The sequence below is a fragment of the Balaenoptera borealis genome, assembly GCF_965194805.1.
Source record: "Balaenoptera borealis genome assembly, chromosome: 5".
Lineage (NCBI taxonomy): Eukaryota > Metazoa > Chordata > Mammalia > Artiodactyla > Balaenopteridae > Balaenoptera > Balaenoptera borealis.
In genome coordinates, this window is record NC_138862.1 from 124388185 (window position 1) to 124406209 (window position 18025).

General features: G+C 40.8%; 1 protein-coding gene across 4 annotated transcripts in view; it reads right to left on the reverse strand.

Annotated features, from left to right (window-relative positions):
• Positions 1-17599, reverse strand: part of RASA2 (RAS p21 protein activator 2) — a 115965-nt gene extending 98366 nt beyond the window's left edge. For 3 of the 4 annotated variants that reach the window (XM_082393596.1, XM_082393595.1, XM_082393598.1), the window contains exon 1: positions 17406-17599. In XM_082393596.1, coding sequence (XP_082249722.1) covers positions 17406-17532 — 127 coding nt within the window. In that variant the 5' untranslated portion in view covers positions 17533-17599. Of the gene's footprint in view, positions 1-16927; positions 17049-17405 lie in introns of those variants that run through there. The other variant, XM_082393597.1, reaches the window with a different exon arrangement.
• Between the last annotated feature and the right edge of the window lie 426 nt (positions 17600-18025).

Consider the following 18025-nt stretch of genomic DNA (forward strand, 5'->3'; position numbering starts at 1 on the left):
TCACTCTACATGACTTACAACATAAGTTGTTAACCAAATTTTTTTAAAAAAATCTTCTCTCCTAAAGCATGGATTTTTAGAGATGAACTAATCCTCCACCGGGCATTTCTTCTCCCTCACAGATGTACTGCAAGTAGGCCAAGAACACCTTCACACTACACATCACTGGTTTTGTCAACCATAAAATGAAATAGCCTGCCCATTCACGTGACATTAATTATTTCTCTGCATCATACATATCTTGCAACTTCATATACAGAGTATATAACAAAATGCTGTATTTAGCTTTGATCCCCTTCCTTCACACTGTTGCCAGTTACTTTTTTAATATGTAAACATATATATCACTCCTTGCTCAAAAATCTTCAATGGCTCCTCCATATCTACCACTGCCCACCTTGCAGGATAAACCTAAAATTCCTTCGTCTGGCATAAAAACCCTGCATAATCTGGCACCATCTACTACTTAACCTTTACCCCCAAAAGTTATGCTCCAGCAGTACTGTACTTTTAGTTCCTTGAAAACACTGTGTTCTCTCATGCCCCTGTACATTTGCAACACTATCTTCATCGCATGGGATGCTCTCAACTGATTTTTTTCCTCCCGAAAGCTCTGCTTAAGACCATCTTTGTAAAGTCTTCCCTCAACTCCTAGGTAGGCATGTCACCCTTTCCTCTATTCCCTACTGCATCTTATATGCACTTCTACTCTAAGGATCGTATTGTATTGCACTTGTATTTCATTCAACAAATATTTATTAAGTTCCTACAGCATGCCAGACACCTTTCTAAATGCTGGGAATATAACAATGAACAAAACTAGGTCTCTGCCCACATGGAACTTTTATACAGTTGAGACAGCGGGGACAAGCATCATAAACTCTTCAACAAGTAAGTATATAATATTTATTGCCATGGAAGAAAATAAAGTAAGGTAAGACAGTTAGGGAGTGCCAGGCCCAGAGGGTAGAGAGGGAGGAGAGCAATGTTATTTTATACAGGGACTCAAGGAAGGCCTTTCTGTGAAGATATTTGAGGAGATACTTGAAGGAGGTCAATGAGGGAATGAGTCACGCAGATACCTGGGGAAAGAGACGGACTAGCAGGAACAATAAAATATGCAAAGGCCCTGAGACAGGATAGTTTGGCACACTGAAGGAATAGCAAGGAGGCCAGCATGGCTGTAAAACAGTAAGCAAAATAGGAAGAGCGAGGAAACAGTAAGAGATGAGGTAGGATTGGGAAAGGAAACAGGTTAAATAGGGTCTTGTAGGCCAACGGAAAGTCTTAGGCTTTTCTGAATGAGATGGGAAGCTATTGAAGGATTATGGGCAGAAGAATGGCATGATCTAACTTTTGTTCTGAAGAATCACTGCAGAAGGAAAAGGGTGGAAGCAGGAAACTAGATAGGAGGCTACTGTAATAATTTTGATTAGAGATAACTGAGACTAGGGGGGCAGTCCTGGCATGGAAAGAAGTGGTCAGCTGGGCATATATTTTGAAGATAGAGCCAACAGGATTTTTGATAGTTTGCATGTGGGTGTGAGAGGAAAAGGGGTCAAGGATCACTTCTTAAAGGGTTTCAGCCAGAGCAGCTGGATGAACAGAGATGCCACTTCCAGAGGAAAGAGTCTCTTGTTGGGAAAGAGGGATCAAGAGTTTGTATTGAGTATGTTAAGTCTGAGATGCCTATTAGATATCCAAGTGTAAATGCAAGTGGGCAAAGAAGTGCTGGCTAGAGGTAAAATTTGAGAATTATTAGCAAGTACATAATATATGTCAAACCTTAAGACTATACAGGATCACAAGGAAGGTAAATGTGGAGAAAAGAAAAGAGATTTGAAGACTGAGCCTCAGATCTCTCCATCATTTTGCATTAGGAGAGTTAAGAAGGAACCAGCAAAGGAGACTGCTACATGTCTCTTCGCTGAATATAAACTTAAGGGACAGGACCAATGCTTAGCATCATGCTTAGCTTATAAAAGATAATGAAATATCTACTGAATAAGTATAAGTATGTGTATGTTTATAACTTTAGCATGGGCAAAAAAAGAGGTTCTAATATCACATCACGAATTATAAAATTGCATATAAACTTCTTTTTATAAGTTTGATGTAAGTTTATCCATGTCAATTTCTCCAAAGCTTTAAAAAGAAAATGTCTCCTGTATACAGTTACCAAAAGCACTAAATTTAAGAATCTTTATAGTGTTAATACAGAGATATATTGAAAACAAACAAACCAGTCCTGAAATGCACACATTCAAACATTTACTGAGTGCCTACTCAGATGCCAGGGATACATTAATGAGAAAAACAGAGAAAACTGTGTCCTCATTGAACTAACACAGATGGACAGATAATAAATAAGATAAATAAATTTAAATGGTATGTTAGTATTAAGCAGGAATGGGCACCACATGAAATGGCAGAGGGAGGGGAGCCAAGGAAGGCTCCACCTAGAAGGTAACTTCTGCATAAATACGTGAAGAAAGAGGGGAGACAAGTAAATATTTTATAGAAAATAGCTTTTAGTCATTGGCAAAAAGTAAACAATTTAAACCAAGAAGATAAACACCATTGGGAATCAAAACCAATAACCTAGATTAACAGAAATAGAAAGACAGCCAACTCTCTGTGTACAAGATCAATGATTCTGTGCAAAGGTCACAGGTCCAGAGCCTACCATATAAATTTTACCTAGGACTAGAATTCCAAATATCAGGGTATTGGGTAGAGATTCCAGTGTTATGCTTCTGGGCATGGATGTGAGTATGCATATATGTGCTTACGTGTATGTTTTGGGGGGACTGTGTGCATGCATTTATATCTATAGGTTTGTATGCATGTTTCTGTGTGTCCTAGAGGGGAACACTACTGGGATAAGTAAGAAAAGAAGATAAATATTTATCAAGCAGTTGCATGCTCCGAGACAGTGCTAAATATTTTCTCAAATACCTCATTTGGTTGGTACAACAACCTTGTGACATAAGCACTACTGTTCTCTTTTATCAACTAAAAAAAAAAAATTCACAGTTACACAGCTGGTACAGTGAACTGACAGAAATCAAATTCCAAAGCCTAGTCTTCCCATTCCTATTAATGTCTTTCTGAACACAGCAGTGTTGAGAGGAACAGACAGCTATTCCTTTCTGAAACTATCCTAAGAGATCTTGTAGAATCTCCAATCTATTTCAAAGGATACCTTAAGCACAGAAATAAAAGCCAATACAGACCCGCCAGCGTGATTAACTGCCAAGAGAAACTGCAAAGGGCCAGGGTCCTGGACAAGATGATCCGAAGATAAAGATTATTTGGAGTGGGAGGAAAGCTAAATCATAATAGTTCACTATATTCATTTATCAAATAAATAATACATTACACATAGATTTTTTTAGGGACTTCATATATATTATTTCACTTAATCTTCACAGTAACTTCTTCCAAGTAATTTTTTTTTAATACAGAAACTGGGAATGGAGGGATAACATTCCAGGAGTAAGGCAGGCACAACGTGAACAAGTTCGGGAGGTGGAAACAGGAGGAGTACCTTCAAGGAGGCAGTGAATAGTACAAATTGGCTAAAGCGTAAAGAGAGATGAAAGGTTATAAGAAAGGATGAGACTGTAAAGGAAAGATGGCATCAAACAGAACCTGGAATGCCAAGCTAAGGAGTTTCAACTTTATTCAGGAAGCAACAAGGGTCACTAAAAGTTTCTGTGTGATCAAAACTATGCTTCAGGAAAATTACTAACAGTTACCGGGCCTAAACTGAGGGAATAAAGGGGAGATGGGAGGAAAAGAAAAATGGAAGAGGTACTACAGAGAGAAAATTCACAGAATTTGGCCTGAGTGACTCAGGATATGATGTTCTAATAACTGGAATAGCAACCTAAACAGAGGATTAGACCTTTAGATGGGGAGGAAGATATAAAACTATGCAAACATCATTTACATACACAACAAAAAAATGGAGTGAAGGAGAATGAATCAAACATACGCTTAAAAATATAACAGTTTCAGTGTTGACAAGCTTAGAATAAAAGTAAAATGCTGTTATGCCATCTAATTATAGATAAACAGACAATCCTATATGTGTTCTTTTTTTTTGGCTGCACTGCGAGGCATGCGGGATCTTAGTTCCCCGACCCGACCAGGACTCAAACCTGTGTCCCCTGAAGTGAAAGTGCCGAGTCTTAACCGCTGGACCGCCAGGGGAGTCCCAAGACAATCTTATGTAATGTTAACATATAAGGTCTTTCAAATTTTCATATAATGTTTAATTTTAATTTTTGCAGTAAGATGAAAGTTGCACAAAATTCTGAAAACATATACAGTACTGGTGCAAGTTAAACAAATTCATTTTGGAGACACATACGAGTTTCAACATGAGTTTCGTACTTAATGATCTGCATGTCCCTAGTCTCAACCTCCTGCATAAAAAGAGGTAATTATAATGCTTCAAGGACTACTGTGACTATTAGCTGAGGTCAAGCACTTACCACGATGCCTAGAACAGAGTAAGCACTCAGTAAGTAGTAAGTAGTAGTGCACCTCCTTGGTTAGAGATTCCTAAAAATTAGCATCTGTACACAATTCCCTTCACTCAAGCCATTAGGTCCTGACCAAAGATAATCTGTAATTTAACAACTAGATACACCAGAGAAGCTCACTTTTTTTTAATGAGACTTTTATTAAAGAAATAATACATTTCTACTAGAGGAAATAGATGCACAAACACCTGACCTTCCTATACCTCGGGCTGCACATCTCTAAAATGAGGGGTTTGAACTATTTCAAATGGGGGGGCACAATTTGGGGTTCAGCTAACCAGAGATTTATTTTGTCTGGCTTGCATAGTGTTAGGAAAAATGTAGCCAACATCTAGAAACTGGGAGAGTTAATAATAAATAAATCCGTATTTCTGGTTTCTCTTTAATAATCAGAGACCTGGCAACGTGGTTCTGAGTAGAAACTGTAGACAGACACCCTCTTTCGAAATCCTAACAATCCCCACCTGGCTTTAACTTCACTATGCCTGGTCTCTGTAGACTGGAGTTTGCAATGCCTTAACTAGTTAATCTTCTAGGCTCCCGTAGCTTTAAGATCTTGAGAGATAACACCTGAAATGTTTTAAAATGCACGTGGCAACACTGATTTCAAATGTTTTTAGATATTGCTACCCGTGGCCAGTTTAATCTCATAAACACTACAAGAACTGGATATACATTTATATTAAATAGCTGTTCATCAAGAAAACTATGAATATATACTTTACCGATTATCACCACTGCTTACGTTACAACGTGCCAGGCACTATAGCAAGTCATCCAATCTTTCCACAACCACTCTGTAAGATTAGAATAACTACCATTACGAATTTATACAAAAGGAAGCTGAGGCTCAGAGAGGTTAGGTGATTACTAGGAAAGTGGCAGAAAATGTTTTCAACATGCTACATTTTCATTTATCATTCAACCAATTTCTAGATACCTAATAAATACTTCCTATAAAAAATCTTACACAGGAGCTCTCTCTCGTTCCTTTATCTTTACAGTTCTCAATGGAGAAAGGAAGAGAAAAACTGCCGTAATCACACATGACCTTCCAAAAGGTTTCCTATTCACCCTCTTCAGAGTATGTCAGATTGCCCCAGGTGTACAGTAACAAAAAAGGAGGGGGGGGGGTACCTAAGAACCACTGAAGAGAAAAAAGTTACATAGCTGTTATTTCGCTCTCTAGTTGTCACCTCGAAAGCACCACTGGAAAGTTATACATTTATATTTATGATACTATTGAGGCAGAGAATGAGACACCAATAGGCATATGGTGACTGCTGGAATATCTACTAGTAAGTAGGGTTTTCCAATGCATAAATTAACATGATCAGATAACTAGATTGTCAAGCAACTTTTCTCACTCCCAATAAATGATAAATTACCTTTCAAAAATATAATGAGATTCTATAATCCCACTCAACTGGTAATCTTAAAAAAAAATCAACACATTACATAATTCCTAGCAGAAATCTGGTTCTACCTAAGAACAGGCACTATGATATCACCCTGGGACCTGGAGGTCAAAGAAACAGGGAATAATAAAGTCTCACTAACACTGCACTCCTACTCCATCATGGAAATAAGGTACTGTGCAATCACCAGTAAAACATAAACGAGGTAACAGCACTCAGTGAGCACTTGAGTGGGCAAAGGACTCCAGGAATCCAGTATAGTTTAGGTGGCTAGCCTAAACTCAGTGAGCAAAGAACTGTTTTGTGGTTATAAAACCTGAACAACATAAAGTACAACCCTTGACAAGGCATAAAGTCAAGGTTAAAGCATGAATTCCATGGTAACTCCTCAAAAATGCCCTACTAGGTAAGATGCAGCTCCTCAGTGTGAAAGTCTACAGAACATAGTTAGGGGCCAATTGTTTTACACAAGTCATGTGCATAATAATTATCATACAGTTATCTATATTGCTATCATATTAATCACCTCCGACTGAAGCTCAGGCCGGAACAAGAAGTTAGGAAACTACTGTACATGAAAAGGCAAGTTTCGCAAGGTATTGCCAGGAAACCTCCATGGGCTATAGAGAGACGTCACCAAGTTGCAGGCAGGATCTTCCTGTGGTTTGCCTTGCCCACTTCTGGTTTCAGTTTTGAACGTGTGCTGATCCCTAAGCTCCCTACAGCCCCCTTCTCAAGTAGCAAACCAAACAGAAGCACATATGGCAGAAATCTCTCCTAGGATAGGCCAGTGGTCCCTACAGCTACAAGAAACTTAAAGGCTCCTAAGCTGACCAAGAGAGACTAGTATGGCAAGCAAATGAAAGGCCCAAAGCCAGGTGGTGACAGAACTAAGGGCTACATGGACAGGCCATATATGGGATAAGGCTACTACTTCTGATAACAGCATCAAGGAAGCCAAAATGGGACTCAGTCATGACCCAGAGTTTTTCAAAAAAAAAAAGTTGCACCTAGATATAAAGAAGTTGCACCCACACAGGTGCATGTATATGGGGTGTGTGTGTGTGCGCACGTGTGTGTTTTCTAAGAGAACCGTTAACATGCACAAACCCACAGGAGCACAGCCAAGCAGACAGAAGAATAACATTTTTTGTGAAACCCGAAAACAGTACTAAAGATAAATTTTTATAGCATTCCAACATTCTAATTTTATTGACATTAGACCATAACCAATTTAGGGATAATTATTAACTTCTTGACAACAGAAATGTACTCATCAGTTCTTCCCAATATACCAACTCACAGGCAACTTGGTAGAGAAAAGGACATGGACTTTGGCATCTTAAAGACCTTCTGAATACCTGCCCCTGCCCCTTTGAACCCTGAGCAAATAACCTTTCCGTCTGCTTCTTTGCTAAAATAGGAATTAATAACAAACTTCTTCATGAAATTGGATTAAATGAAATAATTTACAAATTATCCTAACGCAGCACCTGGAAAAGAGTAAATACTCAACGAATGTTAGTTCACTTCCCCCATCTACCAAGAAAATTTTTTTATAAAATAAAACTGTCCAGGGACTTCCCTGGTGGCACAGTGGTTAAGACTTCGAGCTCCCAATGCAGGGGGCCTGGGTTCGATCCCTGGTCAGGGAACTAGATCCCACATGCATGCCGCAACTAAGAGTTGGCATGCCACAACTAAGAAGCCCGCGTGCTGCAATTAAGGAGCCCGTGAGCCACAGCTAAGACCCAGCAAACCAAATAAATAAATAAACATTTAATAAAATAAAGAAATAAAACTGCCCAAATTCAAAACCAAGAGGTTCTGTACCACTCACACAAATGTTAACAATATTTTAAGGGATCAAAATTATTCTTTTTACTGTATTCCTCTGAAACAAAACACTGAATTTTTTTTAAAGTCAACTTTCTGAATACAAACAATTGGTGAAAACAGGCAGAGCATGTGGGAATTCACTGTATTACTCTTACAGTTTTGTGCGTGCGAAGTTGTATCAAAATTAAAAGTTACCCAAAAAATTGACAGAAAAATTGACTTTATTTCTATGTGCACTCAAAATGTTACCCAACCTAACATTTGGTTGCCCTTATTTTTGCAGATAGGATGGTCTTCAACAGTTAGAGAAAGAGAGGCTCTCACAGAATAAGACAAATATTGTATAAAATTCACTTACACAGACAGTCATTTTTTGATAACATTCCTCATACATAAATACACTCTCCAGAAAAGTAAACCATTATAAGGCCAATTCCCTTTGTCCACCACTGACATAACCAATGTTGTTTATCTTTTCAAACCTCTTTCTGTGCATTTTTCCATATACATATACAGAAGTCACATATAACTATACATACCACCCTAACAACTGGCTTCTTTCTTATTCAACGATACCTCTTGAAGTGCTTTCCTTTCATACTATAGCTACATCTCATTCTTTTCAGCTGTTATAAAATATGTATATGAACATACTACTTAGCCATCATCCTACTGATGGACACTTAAATTGCCTCTGTTTTGTTTTACCAACAAGGTAACATTAAACATGTTTGTATATACCTCTTCTGCAACCGTGTGTTTCTGTAGGGCAGATATGTAGAAGTAGAAATGCATAGGGTATACACACTTAAATTTTTAACATATTGCCAAAATGCTCTCCAACACTGCTTACCAATTTAAACTCAAGCAACAGTGAAGAAAGTACCTGTTTACCTAAACCCTCACCAAATACTGAAATCAATGAGCTCTTCTTTTCTCACAAACTAATGACTTTTTAAAATCTGTATTTCCCTGATTAATTTTTGTTAAACCTTTCCAGTATTTTCTTATGTTTACTGGCCTTTTGTATCTTCTTTTCTGTGGAATGCCTATTCATATCCTTTGTTTTTCTAATGGCCTTTTCCTTTTCAAAATTTGGATGAACTTTTTATATACTTTGGACACTAACAAATAAGGAGTATAGATAGTAGGCTAAGAGTAACAGAGCTAGTCTGCCCATGGCTCACTCGCTGTCTGATCTTGACAAGTTACTTAGTTTAGCCTCAGTTAAACTAAGGCCTCCGCGCCTCAGTTTCCTCATCTGTAAAAATGTGGATAATACCTGTACTTATAGAGTCACCGTGAGGATTTAGTTAACATACTTAAAGTGCTTTATCTTTTTTTTTTTTTTTAAACATCTTTATTGGACTTAAAGTGCTTTCAAACAGTGCCTGGCACAGTATAAGTGTTATATAAGTGGGTTTTTTTTTCCTGTAGGATTTGCTGCAAGTATCTTCTCCCAATCTATTTATCTTTTAGCTCCTGTTTATAGTTAAGTCTTCATTTACTTTTCCTCAAACAATTCTTTTTCCATCTCTATTCTAATATCAGAAATTATATACGTAGACGAAACAAACAAAAGACTGCCCTCACTGGATCTCATAACCAACTTCTCCTCAAGAATAAACAGAGACATCAGCCAAAGCATCTAAATTTTAAAAAATCTTTCCGCTAAAAAGATAGCTAACTTCCTTACTGCATAAAGCATTCCCACAAATCAGTAAGACGACTGATAATCCAGCAGGAAAAAAGGCAAACCAAATAAACACCAAAAAATGGGGGAAAAAATGGCTCTTAAAAATACGAAGAAAGGGGCTTCCCTGGTGGTGCAATGGTTAAGAATCCACCTGCCAATGCAGGGGACAGTGTTGGAGCCCTGGTCCGGGAAGATCCCACATGCCGCGGAGCAACTAAGCCCCTGCGCCACAACTACTGAGCCTGTGCTCTAGAGCCCATGAGCCACAACTACTGAGCCCGCGTGCCACAACTACTGAAGCCCGTGTGCCTAGAGCCCATGCTCCGCAACAAGAGAAGCCACCACAATAACCAGCCCGCGCACCGCAATAAAGAGTAGCCCCTGCTCGCCGCAACTAGAGAAAGCCCGCGCACAGCAACGAAGACCCAACACAGCCAAAAATAAAAATAAATAAATAAATTTATTTTTAAAAATATGAAGAAATTCTCAACCTCATTTAGAAGTGCAAATTAAAACTAAATATTAGGTGTTCCTTTTCATCTTACAGACCAGTAAAGATCAAGAAGTTTTAAAATACACACTATGGGGGTGTAAAGAAACAGGCATTCATATATTGCTGCTGGGAGCATAAACTGTTATAGTTTCTATGAAAAGCAATTTGCCACTGTCCTTTGAACATAAAAATGCACATACCACTCAATTCATCAATTTAACATCTAGGAATTTATCCTACAGACACATGCATTCATATGAAAAATAAAATACCTACAAAATTATTTACTGCAGTAATGTTTGTAATAGCAAAGACTGGAAATAATCTAAATGTCCAGTCCAGGGGACTGGCTAAATAAACTGTGGTATATAGAGATGATGAAATTTTATGCAGCTGTTAAAAAAATGAGGCAGTTTCCCCCTCCCTCCCTCCCTCCCCCCCATATATATACACACATATATTTATGAAAAATCGTCAAGCTACTATTAAGTGTAAAAAGGCAAGATGCAAACAATGTGTATATTTTGTTGTGATATGTATATTGGTGAGACAGAGATATTAATACTCATACATTTAAGTATAAATGCTTAAATAATCTCTGTATGGATACAAAAGAAATTAATTGGTAATGCTTGCTTCTGGCTAGGGGAATAAAAGAAGTGAGAAAAATTAACTTTTTAATGTATACCCTTATGTACCTTTTGAATTTTGTACCAAGTATTTGTACTATCTAATCAAATGAACAAATAAACCTTTAAAAATAATCAAATGAAAACCTCCCTGTGATCACACCAAACTTTCTACTGGTACCCTTTATTCTTTTTTTGTTTTGTTTTTGTTTTTGTTTTTGCCATGCCACACGGCATGCAGGATCTTCTCCGATCAGGGATTGAACCCGTGCCCCCTACATTGGGAGCGCAGAGTCTTAACCACTGGACAGCCAGGGAAGTCGCTGGTACCCTTTAAATGGTCATGCATAGCAGGTTGCTAACATTCAGGTAGTTGGTGGCTTGTCTGTTCAATGGGCAAAAGCAGAAGCTCACCATCCTAGCTGCCCATTAACAAACCCTGTGGAATGTTTTAAACCTACAGGTGCCCAGGTACCACCCCAGAAATTCTGATTTAGTAGGTCTGGAGTAAAGCCTGGGCATCAGAATTTTTTAAGTTCACAGGTGACACTGATGGGCAGTCAGGTCTGAAAACAGCTGAGTTAGAGCATAACAAAAAAAGGTAAACATCCAGCCTCAGTCTCCACCTAGATTACAACCACAGTTTCATCACTAACCCTAACTACTTCACAAAGTTCTTAAAAAGGAACAGATGAGAGTATGTAGCTGGCACAGTGAAAATCTATTACTACTTCTGGACATTATCATTAGATAGGCAGTGTAATCTCCATATATTAAACACAGCACTTTTGCAACACTCATACTAATGAGTTCATCCTATGTAGCATTTTAGCAAAAACTTTGATAGTAGTGGACTAGTGGCCAACAGGCCATTAACTGTGTGACAGTGGAGTCTCTGAGTGTCAACTTCTTCATTTGTAAAGTGAGGGGACTGAACAAGATATGTTCTCTACCTTCCAGCTCTAAACTTTTATAATTCGCTAAGAATACAGTTGTCTAAAAGCAACTATTGCTTTAGGATAAACTAGTAAGAACCTTTTTCATCTCATTCACTGCTTAGGCCCATTTCACAGTCCAGTAGGTTGGTGCCCTGACACACACTCAGATGTGTACTGTGTACTGCTGAATAAAGTAATGGTCACAAAAAAAAAAACTTGTCAGGATTCAAACAATCTTATCTAATAAATCTTCGTGCATATTACACACAATAAGTACACTAAACACATTTAGTATAGTGTTTATTACAGTATATTGCATATTACACATGATAAGTATACTAAACACATTTAAGCACTAAAATAAAAGCATCCAATGTACTGTCTTAAAGTATTAATAAATGTTTCAAGTTAAAAGGCAACAATCAAAGACTCAGTGCTGGACGGGATGTTAAAGACCACAACCAAACCCTTCATTTTACAAGTAAGAAAACAGAAGCTCAGCAAAGTTAAAGAATTTGCCCAAAGTCATTCTGTCATTAATGATATTCTTAGAACTAAGCTCACTGTAACAAATTTGTCAAGTACTGTTCATTCATGTTTGCATGTCTATTGGTATAGCCTTATAAAGTATATTATTTTAGCTAGGGATTTTGGTGAAAATAATGACATACAAAACTAAAGATGTATTGTAGAAATTTCTTTATATACATAAAAAGTTTCTTAATTTACATTAATTGATTACTATACAACAAAACTGATAGCAGCACTCAAAAGAAAACAGAATTTCATTAGATAAAACATAATCTGCTATTATTGTCAAATAATTTCACAAAGCACATTAGCAAGAAATAGGATTAGCATCTATGATTAAAGGATAAAACGATAGTTTTATTTCAGCTACGTTAGTTCCACAGTCTCTTAAGAGTCTATTCAAAGAGTTCTAAGTTAAAAAAGAAAAATTCTATGAACTCATTGAGGTTTACGTCCTGTCCTCCTCAGAGCAAATGATTAGCAGACTGCTCTGTGAACTTTTACAAAGAACCCTTTTCTCTCATTTTGATCCATCTGAAAGATGGATTCTTCTTCCATCTTAAATAACTCATCATCTCATTTCAAATTTCTGACAATAATGAGTTCTTAGCATGAACAAACCCTTTTTTAATCTCTATTAATTTATTAAGTAACATCTCATTTCAAATGTCTGATAATAATGAATTCTCAGCATGAATAAACTCTTTTTAATCTCTCCCTCTCAATTCAATTGCATTGGTCAATAAAATGTTTTGATTTATATTTTATTACCAAAAAATTGAAACCTCCCATGACAAATAAAAATATTTAATGTGAAAGGTGGGAGTATTAGATTTTTCTTTCACAGGCTCAGGACCAATTAGTAACAATATTCATGGAATACGGTCAGGTAATAATATTCAATCCCCTAATAATAAGCAATCAGAGCATTCAGATAAATTTAATCCTTTTCCTAATAAGGCAACTTTGGCATCAATTCAAACCTAAGCTCAGTTGGAACTGTGATTTTGAAAGGGATGAACTTCCTGCCACAGACCCATGTAGTTTTTTTTTAATAATACTATCATCTTCTAGTTTGTTTAGCTGTAAAATTTACAGAACACTTTCACATATAGTACATATCTCAAATCCTCCTCAGGATAACATAGTGAGAGGTAAGGCATTTTCTAAAGGCCTATTTTGTTCTAGGCACCATGCTGACACCTGGACATAAAAAAAAAAAAAAAAGAATGAATTCTACCTTGGAAGAACTCACAGTCTAATGGGGGAAGTAAATGATTTCTATACACTGTGTTACAAGGAAATCAACAACAATTTGTGATTCCCCAGCGGTACAAAGGCCTAACACATTCTCTCCAGGAATGAGGGTAGCAGTGTCCCACAAAAAAGGCTTTGGTCAGGAGATCACATGGAGCAGGCTTCTGAAGGATGAGTAGGAGTTCCCTGACATAAACATGGGGTGGAAGAAAGGAGAAGACACTCCCAAGCAGAGGGAACAACATGTACAAAATGGCTAGTGATGAGGTATTATTCCCATTTTAAAGGTGAGGAAGATAAGCTCAAAGGTAAGTGAGCTGCCTAAAGTCACATGAATAATAATTAACAATGTATGAAACAGAATTCAAGTCTCCTGATTTTAATCAGCTTTGTACATCAGGAAATGCCAGCACATGTTGGACCAGAACATAAAATAAACATTAAGTTTTTAGCTACTACTTTATTACTCCTTCCTAAGAGATGGCCCATATCTGATTCAGTTCCTGGGGGGATGAAGAGAATGATCGGGGAGGGGATTTATTTAATCCTCAAATCAAGCCTGTGAGAAAGAGGTGTTTTAACTACCCCCACTTTACACAGAGAGACACACAGAGGTTAACAGAGAACAGAGAGACACACAGAGGTTAACAAAGGTCAGAAATTAAGTGAAGAATCAAACCCAGGTGACTAACCTGACCAAGCCTCTAAACTCAAGCACTTAACCATATCCCACGGATCCTACACAGGGAGACCACGTGAGTTCTGGGACGTATCGTGGTCCCACAGATCTCGTACTGTACCACACATCTCAACGTTCACACAAATCCTCATTGGCTCCCTTATCAATCTGGTCTCCCTTGAGCAGGTCAACCCATGCATAAAGTGGTCTGGGCTCTTTGAGCAACATTTTTACAACATGATTTAACTGGATGAGAGCAAACTTAACAAAAAGCAGTAACCAAAAAGGAGGACATGACAAAATAACAGCATGAAGCCTCAAAGTATAAAGGAGAAAGCCCCAACTCCCATCTTTCACTTGTGTATGGGTTTTTTAGGGGGATGGGGCCCATGTCAAAGTGCTTCAAGAGGACTAACATACTGGCCACTCATTGCACAGGAGTTCACACCAAAGGATGGAGTCTGGAGTACAACCTTGCTTTCCTTGATCAAAGGTTCATACAACTCTGAAGACATCCAACAACTAAACCTGGCTCTTTAATATTAATATTTGGAGCTGCCGTGGTTTCCTACTGCACTAATATGACCTCAAGGAATTAGGGATCCGCACATAAGCTCAAATACTGTAGCAACACTGGATTTGCTAATGTCAGTTGATTGTTTGAAAGTGACCACAAAATGTCATTTCACCTTGTGAAGTATACGGGGAATACATGGGATATATGGAAATATATGGGAAATTTAATAAATACTGGAGTGATACACCTAAAGAAGGTTGTGGACTACTATTCTAGAACTTTAGAGAGATATAAATCCAACCCTCCCACTTTCTTCTGGAATAATCTGGAGTTGAAGGGTCCTACCCAAGTCCAGTAGAAAGAACATTTCCTTTCAGGCTCACTTTCAGACCGATGAATCTATAATTCCCCAAGTCAAAGGCTCTCAATCAGCAGTTGGAATCTGCCAGCACATCTCCAGGCTGGTGGGCACATCAGGCTTTCCTCCGAGGTCTCTCTCCCAGCATGGTGAAAAGGAAAGCTGACACAGTTACCCACACCCCCAAGCTGCTTAATATCTGCACAGTCAGAACCGCTATCATCCCATTTCTGTGACTTTAGCACCTGCTAATAATGACACTTCCAGCCCCCCAGCCCCCAACCTGCAAAACCCACATGTCAGTTTCAGGGAAACAGAAAACAGCATCTCTTCACAGGGTTCTGAAGGTCAACCAACTCTAGATTACACCAGCTAAAAGGAGGGCAGAGAAACGGAGAGGGGAGATGGGGAGAAGCTTCGTATATAAGTTTCCTAATACCTTTTTTCTATGAAACAGACACTCCAAGACCTGAGCTATAAGCTGAGCAATTCAAAAAGCAAGAAGCTGACTGCGATAACAGATGTAATACTTCGACTATGGTTAAAGAGGTAATATCATTCCCAGCAAACTGGATGTTCAATCTCCAAGTCTGGGTAGTGGGGTTGCTCTCCCATAGAAACAAAGTTGAGTTTTTTTATTTGTAGGCCCAAGTTTCACTCACAGTGATATCACTTACTGTGCTATCTTTGCCATGGAGCAGGTGAAAGTTCAGGGCAGCTAAATCCTTCTGGAAACAGCCCGACCCTAACTCTCGATTCCAAGATATGTGTATATGTAGTTCCATGGTATAACCCGCAGTTACGTAAATCAGCGAGACTCCAACAGACACTGCCTAGCATCAAGTGACACTAAAATATAAAGTAGTGAAAATCTGAAAAATCAGATCAGTGGGGGGTGCTCTGGCCCATTCATTTATAGTTTTCCCAAATATTAAATTAGATATATGCAAATATTAAGCATACGACTTAATTTGAATACTGAAAAGATTTCATACCCTAGTAGGTTGTGTTGGGATCTTAGATATAGACAAGATCTCATTCTCTGGTGTCATTTTTCCAGGTTTTAAGAACTGTACTCTCTTAAGAACCCCAGCACTACTTCTGGAAATAAAAAGGTGAGAGAATTTAACATGTCTGCTTCTGAGGTTTAATAAAACCCCAAATACTTGAAAGGGGGATCAACTTGAAAAAGGATAGTGGGGAAATCCAACCTCAATTAATAATATCACTATTCAGGAAGAGGAAAATTTTACATCCTGTGCAAGAAAGAGCATTGTTAACCATTTTAATGCAATTCGATTTTCTTCATACAAAGTAAAAAGTACTCCTCATGACTAAGGGCTATTTACATGAAACGTGAAGCATGTAGCATGTTTCCAATCTGAGGATACTGAATCAAGAAAGCAAAGCTAATTTTCGACCAGAGCAAAAGTAAACTGTATTGATATATCTTACAAATAGCCAAAAAAAAAGTGTTTCCTCTGAATAAACTACAGTACTGTGAAAAAATTGGCAATCTGACGCCAAAGGGTCATTTTTTAAAAAAATAAATGTCCAAATGACTGAATTCAAATGGTCTGTCTACAGTAATGCTCAGGGCCTCTGAGCAAAACTGTGAAGGCAACTAGGATGGCTCACTCACAAAAGTAACAATTAAAGGCATAAGAAAGAAAGGAATTAAGTGGGTTAAGTGCGGGCTGGATGACTGTTTTGAGACCTGCTCACAGGAAGCCACTACATCCTGCCTGAAGTCCCTGTCAGTCACGCTGTCTCTCGATTCAAGTCCCCGCCGCAGCGAGGTGGGGCGAGTACAGGTGTCCGGCCCCAGCCCCTCCCGGAGCGCTCACTCGCGAGCACCCGTGCGACAGCCAGTCGTGCCCCAGGGCGGCCCGTTTCCTCCAGCCCTGGGCGCCTTTTCCACCCTTGCCCCGGCTCGTGAACCCAGAAAACAGGCAGCCCCCTCCCCTCGGGCCAGCCCCAGTTCCCCGCCCTCCTCCGGCCGCGCCTCCCGGTAATTACCGCCCGGCTCCCACCGCGGGGCCGCTCCCGACGCCAGCAGCCGCCCGCAGGCCTGCGTAGGAGGGCAGCCGGAAGCTCCTCACGCCCCCGGCTCACGCCCCCGGCCGCAGCCCGGGCCGGGGCGTCCCAGCTTCCAGGCCGCGCCCCAAAGCCGAGCCCCTCACGCCGGCGCTGCCCCCGCGCCCCCCCCCCCACGTCCCCGGCAAATTCCCGGCTCTCCACTCGCTCCGGACTGGGGCAGCCTCAGCCCACGCCGCCCCGTCCGGGAGACGCCTCCCCCAACACACCCCCCTTCCAGCCTCCCCGGGCCGGCCTTCCCCGCGCACCTCGCCCGGCCCCCGCCCAGGCCACTCTTGGCCCCGGGGTCCCAGCGCGGCTCGGCGCCGCCACCCCCACGCGCCCGCCGCCCCCTCAGCCCCGCGGCCGCCAGCGGCGCCGCCGCCGCCGGATGGGTTCCCTCACCCCGGCCCCCGCTTACAGATCTTGCCCCGCAGGCTCTGCAGCACTCGGACGTCGCGACTGTCCTCGTCCCCGGCCTCCGGCTCTGCCGTCGCAGTCGCCGCATCGGAAGAAGCCGCAGCAGCAGGCGCCGCCGCCGCCGCCATGGTGCCGCCCGGCCTGTGCCGCAGCCTGGCCGCCTGCGTAGCGGGGCGAGGCGGAGCCCAGCCGCGGCCTCCGCGAGGGCGAGCCGCGCGCCTGGCCCCGCCCCCGGGCCGCGGCCGGGCTCGCCGCGCCCCGCCCCTCTCCGCCCTGCCCCCGCCCCGCCAGGGGCCCCGCAGTCGCCGCCCCCGCTCTCCCCGAACCCGGGCAGCCAGGCGCGAACCCACCTCTTGGCTTTCCTCTTGGCCCCGTCAAAGCCCAGGCTCTAGCCAAGTGTGGCTCCGAGTCGTGGCTATGAGCAGCCTCAAAACCCCACTGAGAAAACACCGGCCCTCCCGAGATTCCCCAAATCCTCCTGGGAATGACTCCCCCCCCGCCCCCCGCCGTCAGCGGATTTCCACATCTAATGCTCAAGGGAACTCCCTGTGGGAAGAAAAGAGAATGGAATTTGACAGTTGCGTGGACCTCCAAACTACCTTATTCAGAAGGAGCCGAGGT